General features: G+C 44.7%; 1 protein-coding gene across 1 annotated transcript in view; it reads left to right on the top strand.

Moving 5' to 3' along the window:
- LOC112238913 (ephrin-B1-like) overlaps positions 1-26796 on the top strand; it is a 168123-nt gene that overhangs the window by 130939 nt on the left and 10388 nt on the right. The window contains exon 3 of the mRNA XM_042303341.1: positions 21157-21249. Within this exon, the coding sequence (XP_042159275.1) occupies positions 21157-21249 (93 nt within the window). The remainder of the gene's footprint in view (positions 1-21156; positions 21250-26796) is intronic.

Raw genomic sequence — 26796 nt, forward strand, 5'->3', positions numbered from 1 at the left:
ATGAAAGATCAACCTTCGTGAGGGAGAGAGAGAGAGAGAGAAAGTGTGTCTGTCGGAGGAGAGAATACCCGCCAGTCTGTTCCTGTTTGAGACAGATGACTAACTACACTCCCCGAGGTCCCCACGTTATTCTGCATCTTGACTGTGTACGTGTGTGCGTGTGTGCGTGTGTGTGTGCGTGTGCGTGCGTGTGTGTGTGTGTTTGCGTGCGCGTGCGTGCGTGTGTGTGTGTGTGTGCATGCGTGTGTGTGTGTGTGTGTGTGTGTGTGTGTGTGTGTGTGTGTGTGTGTTTGCGCGTGCGTGCGTGCTTGCGCGTGCGTGCCTGTGTGTGTGTGTGTGTGTGTGTGTGTGTTTGCACGTGCGTGCGTGTGTGTGTGTGTGCGTGCGTGTATGCGTGTGTGTGTGCGTGCGTGCGTATAAGTGTCTGTGTTTGAATTCCTCTGTGTATGTATCTTTCTCCATGGTGTGTCTGCTCTACCCTTTGTTAGCATCTGTCCCTGTATAAAGCTATATGAGAGAGGAGAGATTATAGTCATTGTATTTATTATGGATCCCCATTAGCTGTTGCCAAAGCTGCAGCAGCTACTCTTCCTGGGGTCCAGAAAAATGACGGAAGTTACAATACAATTTCTGAGTCAATTGCAATTCTCCTCTTTGTAGCACCTGACCACATGACTGAACAGTAGTCTAGGTGTAACAAAACTAGGGCCTGTAGGACCTGCCTTGTTGATAGTGTTGTTAAGAAGGCAGAGCATTGCTTTATTATGGACAGACTTCTCCCCATCTTAGCTACTACTTCATAAATATGTTTTGTCCATGACAGTTTGCAATCCAGTGTTACTCCAAGCAGTTTAGTCATCTCAACTTGCTCAATTACCACATTATTCATTGCAAGATTTAGTTGAGGTTTAGGGTTTAGTGAATGTTTTGTCCCAATACAATGCTTTAAGTTTTTGAAATATTTAGGACTAACTTATTCTTTGCAACCCATTCTGAAACTATATGCAGGTCTTTGTTAAGTGTTGGAGTAATTCTGGTCGCTGTGGTAGCTGATGTGTATAGTGTTGAGTCACTACACACGTCACTCAAAGCCAGTGGCATGTCGTTACTAAAGACAGAAAAAAGTAAGGGGCCTAGTCAGCTGCCCTGGGGAATTCCTGATTCGATCCTGGATTATGTTGGAGAGGCTTCCATTAAAGAACACCATCCCAATCGTGAAGCACGGGGGTGGCAGCATCATGTTGTGGGGGTGATTTTCTGCAGGAGGGACTGGTGCACTTCACAAAATATATGGCATCATAAGAAAGGAAAATTATGTGGATAAATTGAAGCAACATCTCAAGACATCAGTCAGGTTGTTCGCAAAAGGGTCTTCCAAATGGACAATGACCCCAAGCATACTTCCAAAGTTGTTGCAAAATGGCTTAAGACAACAAAGTCATGGTATTGGAGTTGCCATCACAAAGCCCTGACCTCAATCCTATAGACATTTTGTGAGCAGAACTGAAAAAGCGTGTGCTAGCAAGGAGGCCTACAAACCTGACTCAGTTACACCAGATCTGTCAGGAGGAATGGGCCAAAATTCACCCAACTTATTGTGGGAAGCTTGTGGAAGGCTACCCGAAACATTTGACCCAAGTTAAACCATTTAAAGGCAATGCTACCAAATACTAATTGAGTGTATGTAAACTTCTGACCCACTGGGAATGTGATGAAAGAAATAAAAGCTGATATAAATCATTCTCTCAACTATTATTCTGACATTTCACATTCTTAAAATAAAGTGGTGATCCTAACTGACCTAACACAGTGAATATTTACTAGGATTCAATGTCAGGAATTGTGAAAAAATGAGTTTAAATCTATTTGGCTAAGGTTTATGTAAACTTCCGACTTCAACTGTATATGCCTCACCATCGAACTACCAATCGCAATAGCCGGAATTATCTGGCCTCTGCCATGTCTCGAAGCTGACTGCGAGGCCAGAGCCACAGAACTCACCTGAGAAGAGGGCTGCTGAGACACAAGCTGCGTGCAGACCACAACAGCCAATAGGATGGAGTTCTGATCTAGAGAGCACGGTCCAGTGGAGGGAGGCTGCGCTGGTCCAGACTGTACCTAGGCAGTTGATTGACTAGGACAGGGCCAGGTAGCTGGAGGGACATCCACAGCCACGGAGGGAACATCCAAGCCCCTGGCAGAAGACTGGTACAGGGGCTCAAATCGTTTTTAAATTCTTAAGTCCGGACGCAGGGGGAAGTATATGGTAGCAGAAGGCTGAGTGTAGCTCTTCCTCGTATAGCCCTTCCCTGCAGTCAAATCACCTAGTGGCTTCATGGGTGGTATGTTATTCATATTTTTCAGAATTTCAGAATGAATAAGCATTATAAATCTGATGTTTTGTTACATTTCAGTCTTCTGTGATGTATATAAAGTGTAATATTAGGATGAAAACTCAAAATGTAATACATTTCCACTCTATATCTGACATGGTGCAGGTGTCTTTTTTTTTTAAAGTCCATAACCATGTGTGTGAGGTGTATACTTTTGTTTCAAAGTAGATTTGTTTAAGACTATTGAAAAAAACTCTGTGTGACCCTTATTTAGCCCACTGCAGTAGGTTAACTTTAGAGACAGCAGCGTAAAGCAAAGTAAAGTGGAGTAAAGTGGAGAAAACAGAGTAAAGCGGAGTGAAGGCTCTATGGAAGATGGCAGCTCTCTTCTCGCTCCTAATTCACTTTGCAGTATTTTTTAATTTTTTATTATTTGCCCAGAATGTTTTTTTTGTGCACAATATCCACCGCTTCCGAGTATACTACTCGCTAATGTTCTGTCTCTGGACAATAAAGTAGACGAGCTCAGGGCGAAGATCTCCTTCCAGAAAGACACCAGGGACTGTAACATATTCTGTTTCATGGAATCAAGGCTCTCTCTGGATATACTGTCCCTGTCCATACAGCCAGCTGGGTTCTCAGTACATCAGACAGGAATAAAGAACTCTCCAGGAAGAAGAAAGGCAGTGATGTATGTTTCATGATTAACTACTCATGGTGTGATTGTGATAACGTACAGAATCTCAAGTCATTTTGTTCACCCAAGCTAGAATACCTCATAATCAAATGTCACATATTGAATGTAGTACTCGCACTGGAAAACTGGAGAACTTTATCACTGTTACAACCCCTTCTGTGATGCCTACAAGACCCCCCCCCTTCCCTTCAGCAAATCAGATCACAACTCCATTTTTCTTCTACCTTCCTGAAGGCAGAAACTCAAACAGGAAGCACCCATGCTAATGTCTGTTCAATGCTGGTCTGACTTATCGGAATCTATGCTTCATGATTGTTTTGATCACATGGACCGGGATATGTTCCGGGAGGCCTCGTTCTCCGTGGCCGGCGTGAGTAGGACATTTAAGCGTGTTAACCCTCGCAAGGTTGCCGGCCCAGACAGCATCCCTAGCTGCGTCCTCATTGCATGTACAGACCAGCTGGCTGGAGTGTTTACGGACATATTACATTTCTCCCTATCCCAGTCTGTTGTCCCAGTCAAGATGTCCACCATTGTTCCTGTACCCAAGAAAGCAAAGGTAACTGAACTAAATGACTATCGCCCTGTAGCACTGACTTCTGCCATCATGAAGTGCTTTTAGAGGCTAGTTAAGGATCATATCACCTCCACCTTTCCTGACACCCGAGACCCACTTCAATTTGCATACTGCCCCAATTGATACAGATGATGCAATTGCCATCACACTGCACACTGCCCTATCCCATCTGGACAAGAGCAATAGCTATGTTAGAATGCTTTTCATTGACTATATCTCAGCCTTCAACACCATAGTACCCTCCAAGCTCATCATTAAGCTTGGGGCCCTGGGTCTGAACCTCGCCCTGTGCAACTAGGTCCTGGACTTCCTGACGGGCCGTCCCCAGGGGATGAAGGTAGGAAACAACACCTCCACTTCGCTGATCCTCAACACAGGGGCCCCATAAGGGTGCGTGCTCAGCCCCCTCCTTCACTCCCTGTTCACCCATGACTGCGTGGCCAGGTACGCCTCCAACTCAATCATCAAATTTGCAGACAACGCCTGATTACCACAAATGACGGGACAGCCTACAGGGAGGAGGTGAGGGCCCTGGCAGAGTTGTGCCAGGAAAATAACCTCTCCCTCAACGCCAACAAAACAAAGGAGCTGATTGTGGACTTCAGGAAACAGCAGAGGGAGCACGCCCCTTTCCACATCGACGGGACCGCAGTGGAGAAGGTGGAAAGCTTCAAGTTCCTTAGCATACACATCACTGACAATCTGAAATGGTCCACCCACACAGACAGTTTGGTGAAGAAGGCGTAACAGAGCCTCTTCAACCTCAGGAGGCTGAAGAAATTCAGCTTGGCCTCTAAGACCCTCACAAAGCTCTGAATGTCTGGGAGCGGGAGGGATGACACACACAGAGTTCTACTCCCTCAGTCACCTTGTGGGATGGCCTAATGGTACTCCCTCCATCACCTTGTGGGACGGCCTAATGGTGCTCCCTCAGTCACCTTGTGGGATGGCCTAATGATACTCCCTCAGACACCTTATGGGACGGCCTAATGGCACTCCCTCCGTCACCTTGTGGGACAGCCTAATGATACTCCCTCAGTCACCTTGTGGGACGGCCTAATGGTACTCCCTCAGTCACCTTGTGGGACGGCCTAATGGTGCTCCCTCAGTCACCTTGTGGGACCTCACACACGCTCTTCATCACACAAACACTGGGTTCGATTCAATCCGTATCACATAAGTCCAGTGCTATAGTACGCTTGAAATGTAAAGGTCAAATCCCATTGAGGCGACATATGCAGCCTTTACCATGATTGCAGAGTCTCCGAGAACATGAGAACATTGCCTTTAAATATAAATTGGGCTATAGTGCTGAACTTCAGCATTACAGATTGAATTGAGCACATTCTCACCACTCTCACAGACATCACACTCTCTCACACACACACACACACACACGCTCTCTTACATACGCTCGAACAGACACACACACTCTCACACACACACTCTCACAGACACACACTCTCTCACAGACTCCCCACTCTTGCACACTCAATCACACAAACACTGTTACACACACATACACACATACACTGTTACACACACAAACACACGCACACTGTTACGCACACATACACACAAACACACAAACACTGTTACACACACATACACACAGACACTGTTACACACACATACACACATACACACAGACACTGTTACACACACATACACACATACACACAGACACTGTTACACACACATACACACATACACACAGACACTGTTACACACACATACACACATACACACAGACACTGTTACCACACACACACACACATACACACACATACACACAGACACTGTTACACACACAAGCACACAAACACTGTACACACACATACACACAGACACACATACACACAAACACACACAGACACTGTTACACACACATACACACATACACACAGACACTGTTACACACACATACACACATACACACAGACACTGTTACACACACATACACACATACACACAGACACTGTTACACACACATACACACATACACACAGACACTGTTACACACACAAGCACACAAACACTGTTACACACACATACACACAAACACTGTTACCTACACACACACACAGACACTGTTACACACACATACACACAGACACACAAGCACACAATACACTGTTACCTACACACACATACACACAGACAACGCACACATACACTGTTACCTACACACACACACATACACACAGACACTGTTACACACACAAGCACACAAACACTGTTACACACACATACACACAAACACACAAACACTGTTACCTACACACAAACACTGACACACACACACATACACACAAACACTGTCACACACACACATACACACAAACACTGTTACACACAAACACACACACACACACAAACACTGTTACACACACACATACACACAAACACTGTTACACACACACACGCATGCACACAAACACATACACACAAACACTGTCACACACACACATACACACAAACACTGTTACACACACACACATGCACACAAACACACTCCTCAAACTCCTGATCCTACTTTAGAGTAGGGATGGACTATTCAATAATATCATCAAATGTTTCCATATATTCAGATAGTCTTAAACTAGTTGTTTTTTAACATTGTTTAAACTTGGACACTTGCTTATGCTGCGTAGGCCTGTGAGACCACCTCTCCTGAGTTACGCACGCTGCTCAGTAAGCAAGTTGTACAGGGGCCGGTGGTGTGTGACACTGGGAGGAGACAGAGAAAAAGAAACCACTGACTCGCGGCTAGTTAGATACCATAGGTATCTATGTCTGTCTTTACTGCAGCAAATCAATGTTATAAGCTAGCTAATATAGCCAGCTAGGCTAGTTGAGGCTATTTTGCTCGTTGTAGCCCCTTCTCATTTAGCCCATTTAATTCTGTGATTTTAATTCCATTATGCATTGTTTAGAGATCTCCCACTTCACGTTGCTACACATGGAGCCTCCAACTGGTGCCAACAACAACAAACTATGGAGTGAAACCTGTGTAGACAATATGGTAGCCTGTGTCTTTTTAGGAGGTGCACGTCATGAAAACTACATTCAAAAGTTTGTTATTTTAATCAATTAAGCATTTCAAATGTCCTGGTATATCCTTGTGTGTAGCAATGGCACATTGAGACAAAGCCTTTTCAACAGTGAATAGACCTACTCTTGTATTTGAATACCAACGTCAGTTTAGATATTCAAATAACCGTGCCCTTCTCTACTTTAGAGGGATTCAACTTTCCCCATCTCTCATACATATCTCTCTCTTCTTCTCTCTCTCTCTCTTCCTCTCTCTCTCTTCTCTCTCTTATCTCTTCCTATCCGTCCTCTCATCTCACCCTAAACCCACCCTTTCCTGCCCCCCTCCCAACAGTCCATGATGCTCTCTGCTGGGAGGATTTGAGGTAGCCTGTAATCTTTGGTGCTTGAGCTCTAAATCCTCCTTAATCTGGTTGTAGCACAGGGTGTGTGTGTGTGTGTGTGTGTGTGTGTGTGTGTGTGTGTGTGTGTGTGTGTGTGTGTGTGTGTGTGTGTGTGTGTGTGTGTGTGTGTGTGTGTGTGTGTGTGTGTGTGTGTGTGCGTGCGTGCGTGCGTGTGTGTGTGTGGGGGGGATGTGTGTGTAATCCATCATCAGCAACAGGAATACTCTCTGGCAAAGAGCTGAGCAACAGTTTTATGGAGAACTCTGTACAAATCTAACACCCACCCACATATACACACGCAGTTGAAGTCGGAAGTTTACATACACTTTGGTTGGAGTCATTAAAAGTCGTTTTTCAACCACTCCACGAATTTAGGACATCTACTTTGTGCATGACACAAGTCATTTTTCCAACAGTTGTTTACAGACAGAGTATTTCACTTATAATTCACTGTATCACAATTCCAGTGGGTCAGAAGTTTACATACACTAAGTTGACTATGCCTATAAACAGCTTGGAAAATTCCAGAAAATTATGTCATGGCTTTAGAAGGTTCTGATAGGCTAATTGACATCATTTGAGTCAATTGGAGGTGTACCTGTGGATGTATTTCAAGGCCTACCTTCAAACTCAGTGCCTCTTTGCTTGACATCATGGGAAAATCAAAAGAAACAGCCAAGACCTCAGAAAATTGTAGACCTCCACAAGTCTGGTTCATCCTTAGGAGTCTGAAGGTACCACGTTCATCTGTACAAACAATAGTACGCAAGTATAAACATCATGGGACCTCGCAGCCGTCATACCGCTCAGGAAGGAGACGCATTCTGTCTCCTAGAGATGAACGTACCTTGGTGCAAAAGTGCAAATCAATCCCAGAACAACAGCAAAGGACCTTGTGAAGATGCTGGAGGAAACAGGTACAAAAGTATCTATATCCACAGTAAAACGAGAATTATATCGACATAACCTGAAAGGCCACTCAACAAGGAAGAAGCCACTGCTCCAAAACCGCCATAAAGAAGCCAGACTACGGTTTGCAACTGCACATAGGGACAAAGATCATACTTTTTGGAGAAGTGTCTTCTGGTCTGATGAAACAAAAATATAACTGTTTGGCAGTAATGACCATCGTTTGGAGGAAAAAGGGGGAAGAACACCATCCTAACCGTGAAGCACGGGGGTGGCAGCATCATGTTGTGGGGGTGCTTTGCTACAGGAGGGATTGGTGCACTTCACAAAATAGATGTCATCGTGAGGATGGAAAATTATGTGGATATATTGAAACAACATTTCAAGACAACAGTCAGGAAGTTAAAGCTTGTTCGCAAATGGGTCTTGCAAATGGACAATGACCCAAAGCATACTTCCAAAGTTGTGGCAAATGGCTTAAAACAACAAAGTCAAGGTATTGGAGTGGCCATCACAAAGCCCTGACCTCAATATCATAGAAAATGTATGGGCAGAACTGAAAAAGCGTGTGCAAGCGAGGCCTACAAACCTGACTCAGTTATATCAGCTCTGTCAAGAGCTATCAAGGCTACCCGAAAAGTTGGACCCAAGTTAATCAATTTAAAGGCAATGCTACCAAATACTATTTGAGTGTATGTAAACTTCTGACCCACTGGGAATGTGATGAAAGAAATATAAACTGAAATAAATCATTCTCTCTACTATTTTTCTTTCACATTCTTAAAATGAAGTGGTGATCCTAACTGAAGACAGGGAATTTTTCTAGGATTAAATTCCTGAATTGGGAAAAACTGAGTTTAAATGAATTTGGCTAAGGTGTATGTAAACTTCTGACTACAACTGTATACAAACACACACATGCACACACATATACACACATATGAACATGTAAAAACACACACACACATATACACACACACACTGGGAATATTTAGCTCAATTTCATCACCTCAAATAATAGTCAGGATTATTTAGGTCATGGGATTAGAGAAGGGTCAAAGTGTGGACAGACACTGAGAATTAATCCCAGTCTGCCTGCTACCACTGTGTGTGTAAATGTACAGTGTGTGTTTGTGTGTGTGTGTGTGTGTGTGTGTGTGTGTGTGTGTGTGTGTGTACCTTGGGGTTTATCTCTATCATCAACAGTATGAACCCTAACCAAACATAACCCTGTGTATGCTCATTGAAGGGATCAGTATATTCTGCTGAATATGAATGTGCTAGCCTGTTTCTCTGTTCCATGTCGAATACGTACAGCTGGGTCTCACTAACACAAACAAAAACTAATGGCCAGGGTTTTTCAAATACCTCTCTGTTCGGTACCTTGTCCTCAACACAGAAGATGACTGTTGCATCATTCTACTAGTAACTTAATGACATAGAAGATATAGATGTTGGGGAAGGTGGTGTAATGGAGGTAGAGTCACCTGTCTGTCTGTCTGTCTGTCTGTCTCTTTCACTGTCTCTCTGTCTCTTTCGCTGTCTCTCTCTCTCTCTCTCTCTCTCTCTCTCTCTCTCTGTTGTTCTCTGTCTGTCTCTCTCTCTGTTTCTCTCTTTTGCTCTCCCTCTCTCCCTATCTTTTTATTGCTCTCTTGTTGAACACTGCTGCTGTCTGCTGCTTGTCACATGGGCTCAGGCTGTTCGTTATTGCGGAGGGACGTGTGTCTCTATTTTCCTGTGACACTGAGAGGGATTGTGTGTGTCTGTGTGGCTGAGGAGAGTGATGGTGGTCTATATGTATTAACTTGTCCTACTAAATGAGGTCAGCCCCTGGCCCTGCTGCTGAATACCTTTACACACACACAGACACACACAGACACACACAAAGCTGAATACATTCAGAGGGCTCCATCATGAATTGTCCAGGTCTTATTATTCCTGATCAGTCCAGGAGGCTACAGACAGCAGGAGTCCTATTTTGGCCAGACAGACGTGTGTGTGTGTGTGTGTCTTCCTCCCATGTGTTTTTCTCTCCAGTGACAGTCCAGGAAGCCCCGATTCCCCAACGTTCCATACAAAACAAAACATGAACATTCCCTTTTAATAATCCAGATCTAAAAGCAGGCTGGAGAGAGAGAAGAGCTCGGATTACCAACTCATTTATAACAGGCTACTGTAGTGTGTCCTGTCCAAACAGTTGTAGATACAGAGAGAGAATGACTGTACACCTTGTATTGTTCTTAACAATAATTACAGTGCCTTGCGAAAGTATTCGGCCCCCTTAAACTTTGCGACCTTTTGCCACATTTCAGGCTTCAAACATAAAGATATAAAACTGTATTTTTTGTGAAGAATCAACAACAAGTGGGACACAATCATGAAGTGGAACGACATTTATTGGATATTTCAAACTTTTTTAACAAATCAAAAACTGAAAAATTGGGCGTGCAAAATTATTCAGCCCCCTTAAGTTAATACTTTGTAGCGCCACCTTTTGCTGCGATTACAGCTGTAAGTCGCTTGGGGTATGTCTCTATCAGTTTTGCACATCGAGAGACTGACATTTTTTCCCATTCCTCCTTGCAAAACAGCTCGAGCTCAGTGAGGTTGGATGGACAGCATTTGTGAACAGCGGTTTTCAGTTCTTTCCACAGATTCTCGATTGGATTCAGGTCTGGACTTTGACTTGGCCATTCTAACACCTGGATATGTTTATTTTGAACCATTCCATTGTAGATTTTGCTTTATGTTTTGGATCATTGTCTTGTTGGAAGACAACTCTCCGTCCCAGTCTCAGGTCTTTTGCAGACTCCATCAGGTTTTCTTCCAGAATGGTCCTGTATTTGGCTCCATCCATCTTCCCATCAATTTTAACCATCTTCCCTGTCCCTGCTGAAGAAAAGCAGGCCCAAACCATGATGCTGCCACCACCATGTTTGACAGTGGGGATGGTGTGTTCAGGGTGATGAGCTGTGTTGCTTTTACGCCAAACATAACGTTTGCATTGTTGCCAAAAAGTTCAATTTTGGTTTCATCTGACCAGAGCACCTTCTTCCACATGTTTGGTGTGTCTCCCAGGTGGCTTGTGGCAAACTTTAAACAACAATTTTTATGGATATCTTTAAGAAATGGCTTTCTTCTTGCCACTCTTCCATAAAGGCCAGATTTGTGCAATATACGACTGATTGTTGTCCTATGGACAGAGTCTCCCACCTCAGCTGTAGATCTCTGCAGTTCATCCAGAGTGATCATGGGCCTCTTGGCTGCATCTCTGATCAGTCTTCTCCTTGTATGAGCTGAAAGTTTAGAGGGACGGCCAGGTCTTGGTAGATTTGCAGTGGTCTGATACTCCTTCCATTTCAATATTATCGCTTGCACAGTGCTCCTTGGGATGTTTAAAGCTAGGGAAATCTTTTTGTATCCAAATCCGGCTTTAAACTTCTTCACAACAGTATCTCGGACCTGCCTGGTGTGTTCCTTGTTCTTCATGATGCTCTCTGCGCTTTTAACGGACCTCTGAGACTATCACAGTGCAGGTGCATTTATACGGAGATTTGATTACACACATGTAACGGTTTTCTAGTGGTGATGAAGGAGAGTCGGACCAAACTGCAGCGTGTCGATTGCGATCCATATTTATTAAACAAAACGTAAACACGACTAAACACTAAACACTACAAAACAATAAACATAATGAAAACCGAAAACAGCCTATCTAGTGCAAACTAACAGAGAGTACAAGTAAGACACTAAGGACAATCACCCACGACAAACTCAAAGAATATGGCTGCCTAAATATGGTTCCCAATCAGAGACAACAATAAGCACCTGCCTCTGATTGAGAACCACTCCAGACAGCCATAGACCTTGCTAGACAACCCACTAAGCTACAATCCCAATACCACCACCAAAACCCCAAGACAAACACACCACAATTACAAAAACCCCATGCCACACCCTGGCCTGACCAAATACATAAAGATAAACACAAAATACTTTGACCAGGGCGTGACAGAACCCCCCTAAGGTGCGGACTCCCGAACGCACCTCAAAACAATAGGGAGGGTCCGGGTGGGCGTCTGTCCATGGTGGCGGCTCCGGCGCGGGACGTGGACCCCACTCCTTTAATGTCTTAGTCCCCTCTCCCTTCGTCCCTGGATAGTCCACCCTCGCCGCCGACCATGGCCTAGTAGTCCCCACCCAGAACCCCACTGGACTGAGGAGCAGATCGGGACTGAAGGACAGCTCGGGACCGAGGCAGCTCGGGACTGAGGGGAAGCTCGGGAGTGAGAGAAAGCTCAGGAGTGAGAGGAAGCTCAGGAGTGAGAGGAAGCTCAGGAGCTGAGTGAGGAAGCTCAGGAGTGAGAGGAAGCTCAGGAGTGAGAGGAAGCTCAGGCAGGTAGATAGATCTACCAGCTCCTGGCTGGCTGGTGGTTTCAGCAGATCCTGGCTGACTGGCAGATCCTGGCTGACTGGCAGATCCTGGCTGACTGGCAGATCTGGAAGAGTCTGGTTGACTGGCAGATCTGGAAGAGTCTGGTTGACTGGCAGATCTGGAAGAGTCTGGTTGACTGGCAGATCTGGAAGAGTCTGGTTGACTGGCAGATCTGGAAGAGTCTGGTTGACTGGCAGATCTGGAAGAGTCTGGTTGACTGGCAGATCTGGAAAGCAGATCTGGAAGAGTCTGGCTGACTGGCAGATCTGGAAGAGTCTGGCTGACTGGCAGATCTGGAAGAGTCTGGCTGACTGGTAGATCTGGCGGCGCTGGGCAGACTGGCGGCGCTGGGCAGACTGGCGGCGCTGGGCAGACTGGCGGCGCTGGGCAGACTGGCGATGCTGGGCAGACTGGCGGCGCTGGGCATACTGGCGGCGCTGGGCAGACTGGCGGTGCTGGGCAGACTGACGACGCTGGGCAGACAGACGCTGGGCAGACTGACGACGCTGGGCAGACTGGCGATGCTGGGCAGACTGGCAATGCTGGGCAGACTGACGGCGCTGGGCAGACTGGCGACGCTGGGCAGACTGGGGGCACTGGCGGCGCTGGGCAGACTGGCGGCACTAGCTGCTCCATATAGGCTTCTTACAGACTGACCGCTCTGGCGGCTCCGGGCTGACTGGCAGCTCCTTGCAGACTGGCAGCTCCTTACAGACTGACAGCTCCGTGCAGACTGACAGCTCCGTGCAGACTGACAGCTCCTTGCAGACTGGCAGCTCCATGCAGACCTGCAGCTCCATGCAGACTGGCAGCTCCATGCAGACTGGCTGCTCTATGCAGACTGACAGCTCTGGCTGCTTCATGCAGACTGACATCTCTGGCTGCTCCATGTAGACTGGCTGCTTCATGCAGACTGGCAGCTCGGCTGCTTCATGTAGACTGACAGCTCTGGCTGCTCCATGCGGACTGACAGCTCTGGCTGCTCCATGTAGACTGACTGCTTCATGCAGACTGGCAGCTCGGGCTGCTTCATGTAGACTGACAGCTCTGGCTGCTCCATGCAGACTGACAGCTCTGACTGTTCCATGCAGACTGACAGCTCTGGCTGCTTCATGCAGACTGGCAGCTCTGGCTGCTCCATGTAGACTGGCTGCTTCATGCAGACTGGCAGCTCGGGCTGCTTCATGTAGACTGACAGCTCTGGCTGCTCCTTGCAGACTGGCAGCTCCATGCAGACTGGCAGCTCTGGCTGCTCCATGCAGACTGACAGCTCTGGCTGCTTCATGCAGACTGGCAGCTCTGGCTGCTCCATGCAGACTGGCAGCTCTGGCTGCTCCATGCAGACTGACAGCTCTGGCTGCTCCATGCAGACTGGCTGCTTCATGCAGACTGGCAGCTCTGGCTGCTCCATGCAGACTGACAGCTCTGGCTGCTCCATGCAGACTGACAGCTCTGGCTGCTCCTTGCAGACTGGCAGCTCTGGCTGCTCCATGCAGACTGACAGCTCTGGCTGCTCCATGCAGACTGACATCTCTGGCTGCAGCTGCTGCGCTGAACAGGCGGGAGACTCCGGCAGCGTAGGAGAGGAGAAAGGCTCTGGCTGCGCTAAACAGGCGGGAGGCTCCGGCAGCGCTGTAGAGGAGGAAGGCTCTGGCTGCGCTGAACAGGCGGGAGGATCCGGCAGCGCTGTAGAGGAGAAAGGCTCTGGCTGCGCTAAACAGGCGGGAGACTCCAGCAGCGCAGGAGAGGAGAAAAGCGCTGGCTGCGCTGAACAGGCGAGGCACACTGAAGGCCTGGTGCATGGTGCTGGAACTGGTGGTACTGGATCGAGGACACGCACAGGAAGCCTGGAGCGGGGAGCTGCTACCGGAGGACTGGAGTGTGGAGGTGGCACAGGATGGGCTAGACCGTGAAGGCGTACTGGAGATCTTGAGAGCAGTGTTGGCACAGGATGTGCAAGGCTAGGGATGTGCACAGGAGGCCTGGTGCGTGAGGCTGGCACCAACTTCACCAGCCGACTAACACGCACCTCAGGACGAGTATGGAGCACTAACCCAGGTGCCATCAAATCCCCAACACGTTCCGTCGGGCGAATTCCATGCAAAAAGCACCAACACAGCAACTCCCTCATTTCTCTCTCCTCCAATTTCCCCATTAACTCCTTCACAGTCTCTGGTTCTGGTCTCCTCCTTGGCTCCTCACGATAAACAGGGAGAGTTGGCTCAGGTCTGACTCCTGACTCTGCCACACTCTCCCTGAGCCCCCCCCCAAGAAATTTTTGGGGCTGATTCTCAGGCTTCCATCCGCTACGCCGTGCTGCCTCCTCATATCTGCGCCTCTCAGCTTTCGCCGCCTCCAGTTCTTCCTTGCGGCGGCGATATTCTCCAGGCTGAGCCCAGGGTCCTTTACCGTCCAGTTCTTCCTCCCATGTCCATTTCTCCAGGTGGTGCAGCCTCTCCCACTGCAGCTGCTGCTGCTCCTGCTGCTGCTGCCTCTGTTGCCTCTCCTGTGGTTCCTGCCTGTTAACACGCTGCTTGGTCCGTTGGTGGTGGGTGATTCTGTAACGGTTTTCTAGTGGTGATGAAGGAGAGTCGGACCAAACTGCAGCGTGTCGATTGCGATCCATATTTATTAAACAAAACGTAAACACGACTAAACACTAAACACTACAAAACAATAAACGTAATGAAAACCGAAAACAGCCTATCTAGTGCAAACTAACAGAGAGTACAAGTAAGACACTAAGGACAATCACCCACGACAAACTCAAAGAATATGGCTGCCTAAATATGGTTCCCAATCAGAGACAACGATAAGCACCTGCCTCTGATTGAGAACCACTCCAGACAGCCATAGACCTTGCTAGACAACCCACTAAGCTACAATCCCAATACCACCACCAAAACCCCAAGACAAACACACCACAATTACAAAAACCCCATGCCACACCCTGGCCTGACCAAATACATAAAGATAAACACAAAATACTTTGACCAGGGCGTGACAACACAGGTGGATTGTATTTATCATCATTAGTCATTTAGGTCAACATTGGATCATTCAGAGATCCAACGCCCAATTGCACGCCCAATTTTTCAGTTTTTGATTTGTTAAAAAAGTTTGAAATATCCAATAAATGTCGTTCCACTTCATGATTGTGTCCCACTTGTTGTTGATTCTTCACAAAAAATACAGTTTTATATCTTTATGTTTGAAGCCTGAAATGTGGCAAAAGGTCGCAAAGTTCAAGGGGGCCGAATACTTTCGCAAGGCACTGTAATTTAGTTTCACAAGTGACGTTGTATTAGCTGAATAGTATTACATCTTGTGTTGTTTTTATTTAACAGATAGAGTGTTTGTGAACAGTGTTCAGAATTGAACTGGCATGGGATTCTGACTAGGAATATTAAAGGGGATGTTTTGAAAGGCCTTTTTGAAGGGGGCACACCCAACCCCCCACCCCCTCACCTAAACCCGACCCTGGGGTAACTTATCCTCCTCAACATCAGTTATGCTGGTTCCTCTGAAGTCAGGAAGTAGACATTTAGATGGCAGAAGTGAGTTTACATAGGGAGGATTTAAATGTCCCTGAGTGGATATAAAACTCAGAGCATGTCTCTCTCTCTCTCTCCCCCTCTTTCTCTCTCTCTCTCTCGCTCTCTCTCTCTCTCTCTCTCTCTCTCTCTCTCTCTCTATATATATATATATCTATACATCTCCCCCTCTCTCGCTCTCTCTCGCTCTCTCTCTATATATATCTATACATCTCCCCCTCTCTCGCTCTCTCTCTCTCTTGCTCTCTCTCCCTCTCTTTCTCTCTCTCTCTCTCTCTCTCTCTCTCTCTCTCTCTCCCCCTCTCTCTCTCTCTATCTCCCCCTCTCTCTCTCTCTCCCCCCTCTCTCTCTATCTCTATCTCTCGCTCTCCTTCAGCCAGATTATTCAGGCTGCTTTGAGCTCCATCTTCAAAGAGCTCATTTTAGTCTAACCTTGCCCTGGGAAGTTAAACCCCAGAGAAAGAGGAGAAATCGGATGGAAAAAGGAGACGATTATGTGAAGAGCGTTGGTAGTCTTGAGGTTTCAGGGTTGGGGAGCTCAGCGAAGGCTCCTTCCATTATGTGACGTCTGAATATAGATTGTGCCCTGCTCATCATCATTTGTTTATGAAGCAAGATGTGTCTGGGATCATTCAGAGACTCCCAATTATTGATCTAGTATTTTAAGCTTGGAATATCTTGTTGCCCCTTTCTATGTTTGACTCTGTAATAATCACTTAACTTTATTGGCATGGGAAACATATGTTTACGTTGCCAAAGCATTGTCACATGGGCTCAGGCAGTTCGTTTTTGGGGAGGGATGTGTGTCTCTATTTTCCTGTGACACTGAGAGGGATTGTGTGTGTCTGTGTGGCTGAGGAGAGCGATGGTGGTCTATATTTATTAACTTGTCCTACTAAATGAGGTCAGCCCCTGGCCCTGCTGCTATTTATTGGCATGGGAAACATATGTTTACATTGCCAAAGCAAGTCAAATAGATAAACAAACGTCAAATAAAAAATATTACACAGTTCCAAAAGAATAAAGACATTTCAAATGTCATATTATGTGCAAATAGTTCAAGTACAAAAGGGAAAATAAATAAATATGGGTTGTATTTGGAATTATGTTTGTTCTTCACTGGTTGCTCTTTTCTTGTGGTAACAGGTCACAAATCTTGCTGCTGTGATGGCACACTGGCATTTCACCCAATAGATATGGGAGTTTATCAAAATTTGATTTGTTTTCGAATTCTTTGTGGATCTGTGTAATCTGGGTGAAATATGTGTCTCTAATATGGTCATACATTTGGCAGGAGGTTAGGAAGTGCTGCTCAGTTTCCACCTCATTTCGTGGGCAGTGTGCAGGTCTGCCTTCGGCTGCCTTTCTCAATATCAAGGCTATGCTCACTGAGTCTGTACATACAGTCACAGTGGTCAGGTATTCTGCCGCTGTGCACTCTCTGTTTAGGGCCAAATCGCATTCTAGTTTGCTTAGTTTTTTTGTTAATTCTTTCCAATGTGACAAGTAATTATCTTTTTGTATTCTCATGATTTGGTTGGGTCTAACTGTGTTGCTGTCCTAGGGCTCTGTGGGGTCTGTTTGTGTTTGTGAAGAGAGCCCCAGGACCAGCTTGCGTTGTGTTGTCTTAAGGGTAAAAAAAATCCCTGATGTTTAACAGCAGAACCCCCTAAATGATATTTTTTCAACTTGAAATTGAATGACTTTTCCTAGAGTGACCCCAAAATTAGAAAAAGTGAAACATCGCCTTTGTTCATGTTTCCATGAAAGCTGTACACCACCAGGGAACAAAGATTGTCTTAGGGTCATTTTTGACCCGGCAGTTATAAAATCATTTATACACCACAAAAAACAAAAAGACACACACACACCGTGAGAAATGTAGATTATGTGTGCTACTGATTGAACTCAGCCAGCAGCTCCTGAAGAGGAAGGTCACCATGGTTGGCACAGTTAGAAAGAACAAGCCTGAGCTCCCCCCTGCACTCCTCACAACAAGGGGGAGAGAGGCCTTCTCATCAAAGCTTGTCTTCACCCCCACCACCACTCTAGATTCTTACCTCCCAAAGAGGAACAAGAATGTGGTCCTCCTGAGCACACTGCACAAAACGGCTGAGATCAGTGACCATGAGGACAGGAAGCCAGCCATCATTCTGGACCACAATCACAACAAAAGAGGTGTGGACAACCTGGACAAGGTGATTGGAACTTAAAGTTGCAGGAGGATAACTGCCCGCTGGCCCCTGGTCATCGTCCATAACATCATTGATGTGTCCTCATACAATGCCTTTGTGATATGGAACAAGATCGACACTACCTGGATGCCTGATAAGTGGAACAAGAGGAGGGTGTTCCTGGAGCAGCTGGGAAAGGCACTTGTAACCCCACACATTCAAAGAAGGGAGAGCCTCTCCCACACAGCAGCTTCTGCAGCGTTTGTGAATCTTGTCCTGATCCACCTGAGGCTGCAGCTGGGGCAGGCAAGAGGAGGAGATGCCAATTCTTCTCCCCAAAGAAGGACTGTAAAACAAATACTATGTGCTGCACATGTGAGAAATACATCTACAAAGTCCATGCACACACACTTTCATACTGTCCTACATGTGGGGCGGCAGGGTAGCCTAGTGATTAGAGTGTTGGACTAGTAACCGAAAGGTTGCAAGTTCATAACCCCAAGCTGACAAGGTACAAATCTGTCATTCTGCCCCTGAACAGGCAGTTAACCCACTGTTCTTAGGCCATCATTGAAAATAAGAATTTGTTCTTAACTGACTTGCCTAGTTAAATAAAGGTAAAAACAAATGTGCTAATTAGAGTTGATTGATTTATGTTCTTCACATTTTTGTTTTGTATCTATTATCTTATTTTATTCTTATTTATGGTTGTTGTTTATACACCTTGTGGGTGGGGGCAATGGTTAAAAAAAATGGGAGAAGACTAGTATTTTGTAGTTGAATTCCTCATTGTACAGTGCAGTCGTAGCCAAAAGTTTTGAGAATGACACATATTAATTTTCACAATGTCTGCTGCCTCAGTTTGTATGATGTTGTAACGGCTTTCTTCCGCTGAAGGAGAGGAGGACCAAAATGCAGCGTGGTTAGAGTTCAACATGTTTAATCAAGACCATACATGAGAACACTACAAAATAACAAAAATGAAAACCGAAACAGTCCTATCTGGTGCAATGACACAAAGATAGAAGACAATCACCCACAAAATACCCAAAGAACATGGCTGCCTAAATATGGTTCCCAATCAGAGACAATGATAAACACCTACCTCTAATTGAGAACCAATCTAGGCAACCATATACATACAAAACTACCTAGAAAGGATACAGCCCCATAAACATACAAAAACCCCAAGACTAGGCAAAACACTTAAATCCCCCATGTCATACCCTGACCTAACCAAAATAATAAAGAAAACAATGTTAACTAAGGCCAGGTCCTGAAAATGGTTGATATCCCGCTCTAGGATAGAGAAGCTGTCATTGTTAAAGTATGGGGAATCTATTGGGGGTATATAAGTTGGGCAAATGAGGAAATGTTTCTCTGTTGAGATCATTAACTTCTTACCAGATGTAAAATGTTCCTGTTTTGACTTCTCTCTCTCTATTTCTCCCTCTCTCTCCCTATCTCTCTCTATCTCTCTCTTTCTCTATCTCTCTCTATCTCTCTATCTCTCTCTTTCTCTCTCTTTCTCTATCTCTCTCTATCTCTCTATCTCTCTCTTTCTCTCTCTTTCTCTCTCTATCTCTCTCTATCTCTCTCTCTCTCTCTTTCTCTCTCTTTCTCTCTCTATCTCTCTCTTTCTCTCTCTATCTCTCTCTATCTCTCTCTATCTCTCTCTTTCTCTCTCTATCTCTCCCTATCTCTCTCTATCTCTCTCTCTCTCTCTCTATCTCTCCCTATCTCTCTCTCTCTATCTCTCTCTATCTCTCCCTATCTCTCCCTATCTCTCCCTATCTCTCCCTATCTCTCTCTTTCTCTCCCTATCTCTCTCTATCTCTCTCTTTCTCTCTATCTCTCCCTATCTCTCTCTTTCTCTCTCTATCTCTCTCTATCTCTTTCTCCTATCTCTCCCTATCTCTCTCTTCTCTCTCTCTATCTCTCTATCTCTCTCTATCTCTCTCTATCTCTCTCTATCTCTATCTCTCTCTATCTCTCTCTATCTCTCTCTATCTCTCTCTATCTCTCCCTATCTCTCTCTCTCCCTATCTCTCTATCTCTCTTTCTCTCTCTCCCTCTCTCTCTCTCCCTATCTCTCCCTATCTCTCCCTATCTCTCTCCTATCTCTCCTTATCTCTCTCCTATCTCTCTCTATCTCTCTCTATCTCTCTCTATCTCTCTCCTATCTCTCTCTATCTCTCTCTATCTCTCTCTATCTCTCTCTATCTCTCTCTATCTCTCTCTCTATCTCTCTCTATCTCTCTCTATCTCTCTCTCCCTATCTCTCCCTATCTCTCCTCTCTCTCTCTATCTCTCCCTATCTCTCCCTATCTCTCTATCCTATCTCTCTCTATCTCTCTCTTTCTCTCTCTATCTCTCTCTGTCTCTCCCTATCTCTCTCTCTCTCTCTCTATCTCTCTCTATCTCTCCCTATCTCTCCCTATCTCTCTCTCTCTCTCTCTCTCTCCCTATCTCTCTCTTTCTCTCTCTCTTTCTCTCTCTCTCTCTCCCTATCTCTCCCTATCTCTCTCTTTCTCTCTCTCTCTCTCCCTATCTCTCCCTATCTCTCTCTATCTCTCTCTATCTCTCCCTATCTCTCCCTATCTCTCCCTATCTCTCCCTCTCTCCCTATCTCTCCCTATCTCTCTCTATCTCTCCCTATCTCTCCCTATCTCTCCCTATCTCTCCCTATCTCTCACTATCTCTCCCTATCTCTCACTCTCTCCCTATCTCTCTCTCTCTCTCTCTCTATCTCTCTCTATCTCTCTCTATCTCTCCCTATCTCTCCCTATCTCTCTCTCTCTATCTCTCCCTATCTCTCCCTATCTCTCCCTATCTATCACTCTCTCCCTATCTCTCCCTCTCTCCCTATCTCTCCCTCTCTCCCTATCTCTCCCTATCTATCACTCTCTCCCTATCTCTCTCTCCCTCTCTCCCTATCTCTCCCTATCTCTCCCTATCTCTCTCTATCTCTCCCTATCTCTCTCTTTCTCTCTCTCGCTCTCCCTATCTCTCCCTATCTCTCCCTATCTCTCTCTTCCAGCCACGTCCAATGGTTCAGTCGAAGGCCTGGAGAACAGAGAGGGAGGAGTCTGTAAGACCAGGGCCATGAAAGTTGTCATGAAGGTGGGACAAGGTAAACAAAGAAACGCTTTCATTGATTGATATATCTGACAACAAATGTTACACGAATGTGTTTCTCCATGTGTTGCACTCTAAACTGTCCTATATGTGTCCACATTAAACGTCCTCCCTTCCTCAAAGTTTTATTTGCAGTACTGTAGACACTATCTGAGTTTAGGCCTGGCACACACCTTCAGTGCAGTGCAGTTCTTCACGTCTAAGTAAAACCCCAGTGCCCTAACAGTGTGTATCAGTGTGTAACCTTGAGGAAAACTGTATTGGTGTACATGGTCACAGTGACTTCACTGTATCCTCCATTCTGACACAGCACAGGCCTTAGCATCTTAGCATGCAAATACAATCATACATTATTCATATAATCTCTCACTGTGAATATTTAAAACAGCACACACACACACACACACATGCACACGCACTCACACGCACGCACGCGCACGCACACACACACACACAAACACAACCTCCTGCTGGTTGACTTTCGTATCGTCCGTCTTGTGAAGGAAGCTAAATGTCAGCATATTCAGAGTTGAAGTGGGTCCCTAGACGAGAGAGAGAACACTTTACTGCACGTGCTTAGTCCACCAAACGCCACTTCACTTTAGGATCAGCACTGAGCAAATCAGATCGTCTGTAGCCTCCCATAGACTATAACACATACAGTATATTATGAATCAGTCAAAACATAGCAAGGTAGCGCTAACTACTGTTGGAAACCATAATTACACTACTGTTGGAAACCATAATTACACTACTGTTGGAAACCATAATTACACTACTGTTGGAAACCATAGTTACACTACTGTTGGAAACCATAATTACACTACTGTTGGAAACCATAATTACACTACTGTTGGAAACCATAGTTACACTACTGTTGGAAACCATAGTTACACTACTGTTGGAAACCATAATTACACTACTGTTGGAAACCATAATTACACTACTGTTGGAAACCATAATTACACTACTGTTGGAAACCATAGTTACACTACTGCTGGAAACCGTAATTACACTACTGTTGGAAACCACTGCTGGAAACCATAATTACACTACTTGGAAACCATAATTACACTACTGTTGGAAACACTACTGCTGGAAACCATAATTACACTACTGTTGGAAACCATAGTTACACTACTGTTGTGAAACCTGCTGGAAACCATAATTACACTACTGTTGGAAACCATAATTACACTACTGTTGGAAGTTACACTACTGTTGGAAACCATAGTTACACTACTGTTGGAAACCATAATTACACTACTGTTGGAAACCATAGTTACACTACTGTTGGAAACCATAATTACACTACTGTTGGAAACCATAATTACACTACTGTTGGAAACTGTATTTACACCACTGTTGGAAACTGTATTTACACTACTGCTGGAAACCATAATTACACTACTGTTGGAAACCATAGTTACACTACTGTTGGAAACCGTAATTACACTACTGCTGGAAACCATAGTTACACTACTGTTGGAAACCATAGTTACAACTGTTGGAAACCATAGATTACACTACTGTTGGAAACCGTGATTACACTACTGGAAACCATAGTTACACTACTGTTGGAAACCATAGTTACACTACTGTTGGAAACCATAATTACACTACTGTTGGAAACTGTATTTACACCACTGTTGGAAACTGTATTTACACTACTGCTGGAAACCATAATTACACTACTGTTGGAAACCATAGTTACACTACTGTTGGAAACCGTAATTACACTACTGCTGGAAACCATAATTACACTACTGTTGGAAACCATAGTTACACTACTGCTGGAAACCGTAATTACACTACTGTTGGAAACTGTATTTACACTACTGCTATCAATATAAAGTGAATGGAGGAAAGGAAGAGGAGAATAGGTGGAGGAGGAGAGAAGGGGATAAGGTGGAGGAGGAGAGAAGGGGAGGAGAAGGAGAGGAAGGAAGGAGGTGGAGGAGGATAGAAGGGGAAATGTGGAGGAGGAGAGAGAGAAGGGCAGAAGGTGGAGGAGGAGAGAAGGGGAGGAGGTGTAGGAGGAGGAAAGAAGTGGAGGGGGAGAGAATTGAAGGGGAGGAGGTGGAGGAGGAGAGAAGGGGAGGATTTGGAGGAGGTGGAGAGAACGAAGGGGAGGTGGAAAGAAGAGAAGGGAGGACGTGGGGGAGGAGAGAAAAGAAAAGGTGTAGGAGTAGAGATGTGGAGGAGGAGAGAAGATCAGGAGGTGGAGGGGGAGAGAATAGAATGGGAGGAGGTGGAGGGGGAGAGAATAGAAGAGGAGGAGGTGGAGGGGGAGAGAATAGAAGGGGAGGGGGTGGAGTGGGAGAGAATAGAAGGGGAGGAGGTGGAGAAGAGAAGAGAAGGGGAGGAGGTGGAGGAGGAGAGAAGAGAAGGAGGTGGAGGTGGAGGTGGAGAGAAGGGGAGGATGTGGAGGAGTTGGAGGAGGAGAGAAGAGAATGAGGTGGAGGAGGAGAAAGAAGGGGAAGAGGTAGAAAAGAAGAGGAAGTCAGATCGAGACTAAGTAGACACCACCCAGTATGTTGAGTGGTATCAAAGCTATCCCACCTTTTTCTGTCCCACCATCACGCCCTCTCTCTCTCTCTGTCCCTCAATTTCTCTCTCTCTCTCTCTCTCTCAATTTCTCTCTCTCTCTCTCTCTCTCTCTCTCTCTCTCTCTCTCTCTCTCTCTCTCGATTGATAAACCAACTGTCCCCTCTACAACAGTTAGAGATATAAACCAACTGTCCCCTCTACAACAGTTAGAGATATAAACCAACTGTTCCCTCTACAACAGTTAGAGATATAAACCAACTGTTCCCTCTACAACAGTTAGATTGATATAAACCAACTGTTCCCTCTACAACAGTTAGAGATATAAACCAACTGTTCCCTCTACAACAGTTAGAGATATAAACCAACTGTTCCCTCTACAACAGTTAGAGATATAAACCAACTGTTAAACCCTCTACAACAGTTATATTGATTAACCAACTGTTCCCTCTACAACAGTTAGATTGATAAACCAACTGTTCCCTCTACAACAGTTAGAGATATAAACCAACTGTTCCCTCTACAACAGTTAGAGATATAAACCAACTGTTCCCTCTACAACAGTTAGATTGATAAACCAACTGTTCCCTCTACAACAGTTAGAGATATAACCAACTGTTTCCTCTACAACAGTTAGATTGATAAACCTACTGTTCCCTCTACAACAGTTAGATTGATAAACCAACTGTTCCCTCTACAACAGTTAGAGATATAACCAACTGTTTCCTCTACAACAGTTAGATTGATAAACCTACTGTTCCCTCTACATCAGTTAGATTGATTAACCAACTGATCCCTCTACAACAGTTAGAGATATAAACCAACTGTTCCCTCTACAAAAGTTAGAGATATAAACCAACTGTTCCCTCTACAACAGTTAGATTGATAAACCAACTGTTCCCTCTACAACAGTTAGAGATATAACCAACTGTTTCCTCTACAACAGTTAGATTGATAAACCAACTGTTCCCTCTACAACAGTTAGATTGATTAACCAACTGTTCCCTCTACAACAGTTAGAGATATAAACCAACTGTTCCCTCTACAACAGTTAGAGATATAAACCAACTGTTCCCTCTACAACAGTTAGAGATATAAACCAACTGTTCCCTCTACAACAGTTAGAGATATAAACCAACTGTTCCCTCTACAACAGTTAGATTGATAAACCAACTGTTCCCTCTACAACAGTTAGAGATATAAACCAACTGTTCCCTCTACAACAGTTAGATTGATAAACCAACTGTTCCCTCTACAACAGTTAGATTGATAAACCAACTGTTCCCTCTACAACAGTTAGAGATATAAACCAACTGTTCCCTCTACAACAGTTAGATTGATTAACCAACTGTTCCCTCTACAACAGTTAGAGATATAAACCAACTGTTCCCTCTACAACAGTTAGAGATATAAACCAACTGTTCCCTCTACAACAGTTAGATTGATAAACCAACTGTTCCCTCTACAACAGTTAGAGATATAAACCAACTGTTCCCTCTACAACAGTTAGAGATATAAATCAACTGTTCCATCTACAACAGTTAGATTGATAAACCAACCCTTCCCTCTACAACAGTTAGATTGATTAACCAACTCTTCCCTCTACAACAGTTAGAGATATAAACCAACTCTTCCCTCTACAACAGTTAGAGATATAAACCAACTGTTCCCTCTACAACAGTTAGATTGATTAACCAAATGTTCCCTCTACAACAGTTAGAGATATAAACCAACTGTTCCCTCTACAACAGTTAGAGATATAAACCAACTGTTCCCTCTACAACAGTTAGATTGATAAACCAACTGTTCCCTCTACAACAGTTAGAGATATAAACCAACTGTTCCCTCTACAACAGTTAGATTGATAAACCAACTCTTCCCTCTACAACAGTTAGAGATATAAACCAACTGTTCCCTCTACAACAGTTAGAGATATTAACCAACTGTTCCCTCTACAACAGTTAGAGATATTAACCAACTGTTCCCTCTACAACAGTTAGAGATATAAACCAACTGTTCCCTCTACAACAGTTAGAGATATAAACCAACTGTTCCCTCTACAACAGTTAGATTGATTAACCAACTGTTCCCTCTACAACAGTTAGAGATATAAACCAACTGTTCCCTCTACAACAGTTAGAGATATAAACCAACTGTTTCCTCTACAACAGTTAGATTGATAAACCAACTGTTCCCTCTACAACAGTTAGATTGATAAACCAACTGTTCCCTCTACAACAGTTAGAGATATAAACCAACTGTTCCCTCTACAACAGTTAGAGATATAAACCAACTGTTCCCTCTACAACATTTAGATTGATTGACCAACTCTTCCCTCTACATCAGTTAGATTGATTAACCAACTGATCCCTCTACAACAGTTAGAGATATAAACCAACTGTTCCCTCTACAAAAGTTAGAGATATAAACCAACTGTTCCCTCTACAACAGTTAGATTGATAAACCAACTGTTCCCTCTACAACAGTTAGAGATATAAACCAACTGTTCCCTCTACAACAGTTAGATTGATTAAACCAACTGTTCCCTCTACAACAGTTAGATTGATAAACCAACTGTTCCCTCTACAACAGTTAGAGATATAACCAACTGTTTCCTCTACAACAGTTAGATTGATAAAACCAACTGATATAAACCAACTTCCCTCTACAACAGTTAGAGATATAAACCAACTGTTCCCTCTACAACAGTTAGAGATATAAACCAACTGTTCCCTCTACAACAGTTAGAGATATTAACCAACTGTTCCTCTACAACAGTTAGAGATATAAACCAACTCTTCCCTCTACAACAGTTAGAGATATAAACCAACTGTTCCCTCTACAACAGTTAGAGATATAAACCAACTGTTCCCTCTACAACAGTTAGAGATATTAACCAACTGTTTCCCTCTACAACAGTTAGAGATATAAACCAACTGTTCCCTCTACAACAGTTAGAGATATTAAACCAACTGTTCCCTCTACAACAGTTAGA

The sequence above is a fragment of the Oncorhynchus tshawytscha genome, linkage group LG21, assembly GCF_018296145.1.
Source record: "Oncorhynchus tshawytscha isolate Ot180627B linkage group LG21, Otsh_v2.0, whole genome shotgun sequence".
NCBI classification, from domain to species: Eukaryota; Metazoa; Chordata; class Actinopteri; order Salmoniformes; family Salmonidae; genus Oncorhynchus; species Oncorhynchus tshawytscha.